Genomic DNA, 8,017 nt, shown 5'->3' on the forward strand with positions numbered 1-8,017 from the left:
ATCACAATAATTAGGAACCACAGTTTCCACAAATCCCTTCATTTGATTGGGATGTTCTCTTTTATTCTGGAGGGCAAGGGCAGTGACTGTACCATCGAGCGTATTTTGCAGTATTAAACACGTATTTATACCGATTTCATCAGGCTCCGAAAATTCTTCAGAAAGAACACAAAGAATGGCCTTCTCAGCTGCCATAGTTGCATCTCTTGCCTCATCAGAACAGGGTGTTCAACGCACCACCGTTCCCATTTAAAAAACGTTTTGCACCGTTTTTGTCGGGGCTGAATGCAGCCCTGGTCTTCTATACTCTTTGCCTGCAACCTTTATCCAAAAAAGCGTAACGGCTAATGTTAACGCTTCCGTTTTGCAATTACGTGGGAAAGGACACCAGAGGCCGTTTTTTTAAATGGATGTCAATGGAGGAGAGGCTTCACTAGTATGCTGAATAAACAGCTTTTTTAGAGGAAACATCTTATAATTTAATGAATCGACAGCCTATCAGCTAATCTCCAACATGTTTTACACTAAGCAATACTTTTGGATTGAACTATTTTTAGAGTTTACACCGGGGAAAAAGGCCGTTTTATAAGAGAAGTCGCTGACTTTTTACGACAGGTGCGATTCAGCTTACGGCATTTCTCATTCATTCCTATGGTATCCGTAAATGGAGATTGAGGCTGTGTCCGAAATCGCCCCCTATACCCTCATTCACTATTCCCTACATTAGGTCACTAATTCAGTTCACTAGAAGGAGTGAATGAAACCGAGTAGTGAATTCGGACACTGAGTACACCGGAAGGAATGCCACTTTTGCACAGTTTGTGCTTGCTGTTTATTAATCATTTGAAACTAGCAAACTAGCAGCTCCAGTAGTAAGATTAAGGATTTATCTTGAACTCTGTCACGGAAATTATGTATAAACCCAATTTCATAATCAATTTACAATGAATTTATACCCGTGTTGTACATTATGCTGTACGCCATGGATGAGCGCTTTGTAAAAATGAACGGATTGATTATTCAGCTGCGGGCGCCATCTTCTGGCGAGATGCGGGAACTCATTCGGCGCGTGACTCTCACGGTGCATTATCGGCATTCTCTAGCCGTTGAGCGCATAGACATATAACCACCCAGACTGCAACTTTGATCTTCACCCAACTTCGTTACATCTGCATCAAGACCTGTTACATGCTCTGGATTTGATAAGAGAGTGATAAGAGTTCTTGGGGCCGGTTTTTATTTTTTTTCCCTTGGAACAATCTTTTCTCTTACACATTTCTTTTTGTAGGATTAACTGAATTACATTACACAACCATTTAAACTGATGACTTTATTGTATTTTGTTTTATTTTCATGTCAATGTCATGATGTAACATATGATTGCTTTACTTTGCCTGTTTGCATGTGATTGAATTGTTCTAATACGTGTGAGGAGGAAAAGAAGAGTTAATTCAGAAAAATAGCAAATCGTAAATAGGTTTAACCAAATAATTAATCTTTATTAATACTAACTTTAATAGATTATCAAACTCAAGTGGATCCATTGCATTAACTTATTTCTAAACAAATTTCTAAAAAGAAACAGGAAAGAAGAGATTACTTTCATTACTTACCTTTTATCATCTGTGATTATCCTTCAATTGATTCATTGTTCTGCGTTTTGTTTGTCTAATAGTAAAGTGCTGGGTTTTGTTTCTTAAATCTGGTCTCCAGTCTAATTTTATGTTTATTTCTCGCACTCCTTGAGAACCTAGAACTGGTCCAGTAGCTTAAGTGTTGCGTTGGAGTATGCAGGTGCTACAGTTGTAGAACCAGATGTGAAACCAGCGGCTGCAATGGAGCACAGCAATTGTGTTACTCGTTTTTATGACCACTATATGGCCACAACATAAACCGTGTTGAAAACCTTTTATATGTATGACTCTAACATACAAAACACACTAATTTAAAGCCTACACACTGTCTGGTTCTGTCCACAATTTTGTATTTGGAGAGAAATTTCAGGAATTGTAAAAGGTTCCCTGTGTTTGGTCTTTGATCACTTCGGGCATATGCAGACTTCTTGAGGGGCAGTGGCCTAAAACCAACAAAAATGGCTATTCCCCAAACCTGTGGTCAAATATTGATACCATATTATCCTTACATACACAACCATACAAAATTGCACATTATAACTAATTGAAAATGCTTTATAAACGATCTTTGGCTCTCATAAAGCAACAAAATAATGAAGTGAACCATTCACGCACTGTTTGACAAGAGATGTCATTTAAGGTTGATGCAATTTATACACACAGTAGCATAGAAACGGTCACTCTTTCTGTATAACCTGTTGATCAGGATGTAAAATTGCCTAAGATTTCCCTGGTAATAAAGATGCTAGAGTAAAAACTGTTAGATAAACATGATGGCAACCACCATTTAGACAACAAGCTGACAACAATTTATGCAGCTACCAAAAAAAAATTTCTTTGGACATACGCACTTGAGAGAAACCTTTAACAATACAATGCTTAAAGAGACAAGGTCAACAACAGGCATCCATTATATCAAGGCCTGGGACAATGAACTAAAAAGTGGTGGAGAATTAATTAATTGATTCATTGAACATTAATTTGGAATCTTCTAAAGCACAAAATCAACATTATTTACTATTTTTATAATTGTGTTTAATGATGTTGAAAAAAAAACACATCTAATAAGAGTTACATGTGGACACAGAAACATACAGAGGTATTCATTCATTATGGAAAAGAATGAAAGATTTTGTAAGGCAGATTCTGACCTGCTAAAATCGCAGAAAATGACTAGAGAATGAAAGTCCTTCATGAATAACAAAACAAGTGGGGAGTTATTGTTTGTAAAATTGGAGCTTAGGCTGCACAGGAAACATTTATGAGTGGGTCATATCAGGCTTAGTCTTTGTATTGGTTCACCATCTCTTCCAGTTTAGTCTGGTTGGACCCAGAGAAATCATCCAGCTACAACAGAAAACAGAAGATTAAATTATCTTTACAATAATGGGAAGTAAATCAAACTCGGCATATTCATAGAGAAATATCTTTAACTTTGTACAGTTATGTGACTATTATTAGTTCACTTTCTTGTATCATTTATGACTTTTTATGGCCTTAAATCTGATACAACAAAATTTAAGACTTAAGACTTTTTAAGGACCCACGGAAACCCTGTAATATGTGATTATTATTCATTCAACTAGAGGAAAGACAACAGAACAAACCTTCTTCCCGTTCTTGTAGAAGTGGAATGTTGGCATACATTTAATCTCACAAGACTGGGCTACATCCTGCAAAACACAGAACATCACTTTAATATTCCTTAGGAAGCTTTATTGCCCTTATACAACTTCTTTTAGTTAAAAGTAATTGCACACTGATAGAAAGGAACCAAATCAAACACAAAAGTTTAATTGGGATGTAACCATAGCATACATTTTAGGTAATTCTACTACCCTCTAGTTGGTGTACATCATGAGCTAGGACAGCAAATTAAATCATCCAGCTACAACAGAAAACAGCAGATTAAATTATCTTTACAATAATGGGAAGTAAATCAAACTCGGCATATTCATAGAGAAATATCTTTAACTTTGTACAGTTATGTGACTATTATTAGTTCACTTTCTTGTATCATTTACGACTTTTTATGGCCTTAAATCTGATACAACAAAATTTAAGACTTAAGACTTTTTAAGGACCCACGGAAACCCTGTAATATGTGATTATTATTCATTCAACTAGAGGAAAGACAACAGAACAAACCTTCTTCCCGTTCTTGTAGAAGTGGAATGTTGGCATACATTTAATCTCACAAGACTGGGCTACATCCTGCAAAACACAGAACATCACTTTAATATTCCTTAGGAAGCTTTATTGCCCTTATACAACTTCTTTTAGTTAAAAGTAATTGCACACTGATAGAAAGGAACCAAATCAAACACAAAAGTTTAATTGGGATGTAACCATAGCATACATTTTAGGTAATTCTACTACCCTCTAGTTGGTGTACATCATGAGCTAGGACAGCAAATTAAGAACCCATTTCCCTTACCAAAAAAATAAAAACAATCGAGCTGACATTTCTTCCATCTAAATGGATTTAGGCCTAAACTATGGTTGCAGGGGAATAAACAATAAGATTCATGAAAGCCAAAGCTTTTCCTCCCATACAAGAGGTGTTTCCAGTGATTGAATTATGGTGAAACATAATTATTGAATTCCTTCTGGCTACCACAGTTTCAGTCTAAAAAGTTTCACACTGGCCTGTCTGTCAGTTTACTAACAAACATACATTATCTGCTGTCCTCTAACCAGCACTGGCTCGTTCCAACTTCACTTCAGCGTCAGGCGCAAGTCAAGCAAGCACGGAAACGGTACTGTGCTCGCAGCGTGTGCTCTTCATTTGCAAGCACAAAGGCGCCGGCGCGCGCTGTAGTCTGTATCCTTTCATATCAAAGCGCAAAATAAACCGTGCATGCAATGTCGTGGGCCATTTAAGTCATGAAGTTACCAAAAGGACGATTAAAGCTGCCTTAAAACTGTGCATGCATGTAATATATTTTATATGAGTCACATTATGAACATGTCTCTGAAATGGTTTTCAAAACTGTCCTGAGCAGCCCAGCACTGTCTCACTCATCTAACACACCTGATTTAACTCGTCAACTCGTTAATAGAGACTTTAAGTCCTGAAGTGGGTCAGAAAAGGTAAAAAGAGTTGAGAGAAAATGTGTCAGATCCGCGTCACGTTCAGCAGTGGCAGCTCTTAAAGAAATAGCAGCCAAAATAACCTAATAACCAGCTGCTGTGATGCCTATTAATCAAAGGACAAAGAAAAAAAGAGGAAAAAATAACTTTTGTAGCTTTAAGGATTCATCTATATTTCGTTTAGAATTTAGTGTTTGACTACTTAAATTTCTGTATATTTCTGCTGAAGTGCACAGGCAAATATGACATTTATTATAATGGGTTTATGTGAACATTATTTTAAGTTCTTCTTAAATTAGAAGTTATTTTTTAATGTCTAATAAATGTTAAAATTGATATCTCTTAATTACACTGTAATGTTGAATGGCTATAGTCAATGGTTAAATATGGGGGGAGAGGAGGGGGGGGGGCATTTCTATAGAGAAATCAGTATTGGTATCATTGATACTGGCCTTAAAGGGATAGTTAACCCAAAAATGAAAATTTGATGTTTATCTGCTTACCCCCAGGGCATCCAAGATGTAGGTGACTTTGTTTCTTCAGTAGAACACATTTGATGATTTTTAAGTCCAACCGTTGCAGTCTATCAGTCGTATAATGGATGGCAATGGTAACAAAGTCTATGAGTGTAAAAAAAACATGCACAGACAAATCCAAATTAAATCCTGCGGCTCGTGACGACACATTGATATTCTAAGACACAAACCGAACAGTATTTATATCATTTTTTACCTCTAATACACCACTATGTGCAACTGCTTCATTAATTTGAAGATTGAATGTGAAATTATTGCAATATAAAAGTATATTTACAAACTTTAATGTTAGGTGGGATTAATCGCGATTAATTTCAGAATATATACATATATATACTGTATATATGATAGAAAACTCACCTGTGCATCATCTACGTCCACTTTGAGGAAGACCACATTAGCATAGGAAGGACTTTCAGACAGGCCCTGAAGTGAGGAATTACAATGAGAAATTGAGTCTAATAAATCCATTCCAACGACTCAAATATAGTAACTTAAAGTTGGTTCCTTACTTTGTAAAAAGGTGCGATGCCCTGACAAGGCCCACACCACGTGGCTGTAAAATCAACCACTACAAGCTTATCACCTGCCCCAGCAAGACACTTAAATTAGAAGTTATTTTTAAAAGTCTGATAAATGTTAAAATTGATAGCTCTTAATTATACTGTAATGTTGAATAATCAATGGTTAAATATTGGGGGAGGGGGGGGGGGTATCATTGATACTGGCCTTCAGTCATAAAAAAGATGCCATTAAATAAATATTAAAAAAATACAGTCTTTGCTGTTTGTACATTAATTTGAAGATTGAATGTGAAATTATTGCAATATAAAAGTATATTTACAAACTTTAATGTTAGGTGGGATTAATCGCGATTAATTTCAGAATATATACATATATATACTGTATATATGATAGAAAACTCACCTGTGCATCATCTACGTCCACTTTGAGGAAGACCACATTAGCATAGGAAGGACTTTCAGACAGGCCCTGAAGTGAGGAATTACAATGAGAAATTGAGTCTAATAAATCCATTCCAACGACTCAAATATAGTAACTTAAAGTTGGTTCCTTACTTTGTAAAAAGGTGCGATGCCCTGACAAGGCCCACACCACGTGGCTGTAAAATCAACCACTACAAGCTTATCACCTGCCCCAGCAAGAGCTTTGTCAAAGCCATCCTGTGAACACAAGTCACTGTTCAATGTTGGATTTCATGCCGTGTCATCACTGCAATGTGCTATTCTTTAAAATAAGATGGTGTTGCTGTGGGCCCTTGTTTTTTTCAACACAAAAGTAGATACTTTGAAGAAATGTTGCCAACCAAACAGTTGCCGGTAGCCACTGATTTCCGTAGAAGGAAAAATACTATGTAAGTCAATGGCTACCATCAACTGTTTGGTTAGCAACATTTCTTCAAAGTATCTACTTTTGTGTTGAGCAGAAGAAAGAAATTAATACAGGTTTGGAACTACAAGAAAACAAAAAAACATTCTTGGGAGAACTATTACTTTAACTGAATGGAGTAAAATGATTGTTTGATTAATTTGATACTTTATGAGTACGTCATTTGCTATCATTAAACTGTATTTAAATATATACTGACTACATGCCGTCTAGGTAACAACACAAAACCACATCGGTAGACCACTAAGGCCAACACTTTAAGAATATTATTACATTATTTATCTGTAACAGACGGAACAAATAATAAGGCGCATCCGACTACATTAAAACAAACTGTAAGAGAAAGTCAGTATACCGACATTTAATGACGCCCTTGTATACCGTATTAGCCTTATTCACTGCGGCATATGATCCAATGCTGCTGCGCCAAAAAATAAAAGATGAACAGACCCTCAGAAGAGTCGAACCCACCCACGTGACTTGATGGCGCGCTTCATCAGGCCGCGATCACCGAAATAAACTATAAATGCTACAAGAGCGTGCTTATTTAGTTATCTAGGTTAAACTATTAATGAGAACGTTTTTCAACCGTAGGTTTAGACCACGCACACGCAGTTATCGCGAGCTGAAAGTTACGTAACGAAGCGGCCGCAAAACTATGCAATGTTATTTCACGTGCGTTGGTTCATAATTTTACAACACAATTGTTGCAGTGCAAATAACGTAAAATGAAAGCGATATTTTATGGGCGAACGCTATGCATTTTTAGCTCTAGGTAACGTTACGTTAGACATTAGCTGGTGTAAAGAATTGGTTAGCAGATAGGCTAACTATATTTTTTACGACCACCATCTGAACTGACTTATTATTTAAGTTTATTGCTTGCTAATACTTTGTGAATTCTCACGCACAGCTGTTGAATTTTCAACTAACTTAAACGAAAACGGTTTGATGGGCAGTTACTCAGCAAAACGTGTCCTCCCTAGCCATGCCGCGCGATTTTGCAAAAATACAATTATGTGAGTGTCTGTTGAATTAAAGCAGCGCTCTTACCTGATCTTCAATGACGATAATGGTCATTTTATCGCTTTACTGTTGCCTCGAGCTCGGAGAAAAACCCTTCTTTAACTCGCTCGCCCAGAAACGACCCTCCTCCTTCTGCTTCGCCTGAATCCAGCGTGTAACGTTAGTTAAAAAGCTTCGATTCACTCAGAAAGCCCTGCCCATAAACGCGCTGGCGGACAACAGGCCAGAAATGGCCTCAATGTTTGCGTCTCTGTAATGTGGGAGCAGCACTGGCTTCTTGCTGCAATATGTTTCTGTAGGGTTTTTACCTCAGTAAAA

General features: G+C 36.9%; 1 protein-coding gene across 3 annotated transcripts; it reads right to left on the reverse strand.

Annotated features, from left to right (window-relative positions):
- Positions 1-2,647: 2,647 nt before the first annotated feature.
- On the reverse strand, positions 2,648-8,017 carry LOC107559635 (thioredoxin-like). Of its 3 annotated transcripts, XM_016243529.1 has the most exons (6): positions 7,727-8,005; positions 6,417-6,447; positions 5,776-5,849; positions 5,624-5,689; positions 3,783-3,848; positions 2,648-2,981 (listed from the first exon to the last, which is right to left on the reverse strand). In XM_016243529.1, the coding sequence occupies exons 1-6, from the start codon at positions 7,751-7,753 to the stop codon at positions 2,916-2,918; spliced, it is 330 nt and encodes a 109-aa protein (XP_016099015.1). In that variant the 5' UTR covers positions 7,754-8,005; the 3' UTR covers positions 2,648-2,915. The 3 variants fall into 3 exon arrangements, 2 of the variants coding, with proteins under 2 accessions (XP_016099015.1, XP_016099016.1); XM_016243530.1 differs by lacking the exons at positions 5,624-5,689; positions 5,776-5,849 and adding an exon at positions 6,191-6,256 and having other exon boundaries at positions 6,343-6,447; positions 7,727-8,017; XR_001605645.1 differs by lacking the exons at positions 3,783-3,848; positions 5,624-5,689; positions 5,776-5,849; positions 6,417-6,447; positions 7,727-8,005 and adding an exon at positions 3,242-3,336.

The sequence above is a fragment of the Sinocyclocheilus grahami genome, unplaced genomic scaffold, assembly GCF_001515645.1.
Source record: "Sinocyclocheilus grahami isolate Dianchi unplaced genomic scaffold, SAMN03320097.WGS_v1.1 scaffold693.1, whole genome shotgun sequence".
NCBI lineage: Eukaryota > Metazoa > Chordata > Actinopteri > Cypriniformes > Cyprinidae > Sinocyclocheilus > Sinocyclocheilus grahami.

What these genes read in the sequence shown, in the direction of transcription:
- LOC107559635 (XM_016243530.1), bottom strand. Translation starts at nt 7,753, where the DNA reads ATGACCATTATCGTCATTGAAGATCAG. An exon ending in GCATCGCACCTTTTTACAAA is followed by an intron (nt 6,257 to 6,342) that starts GTAAGGAACCAA and finishes TCCTCACTTCAG; the next exon opens with GGCCTGTCTGAAAGTCCTTC. An exon ending in TCTACAAGAACGGGAAGAAG is followed by an intron (nt 2,982 to 3,782) that starts GTTTGTTCTGTT and finishes TTTCTGTTGTAG; the next exon opens with CTGGATGATTTCTCTGGGTC.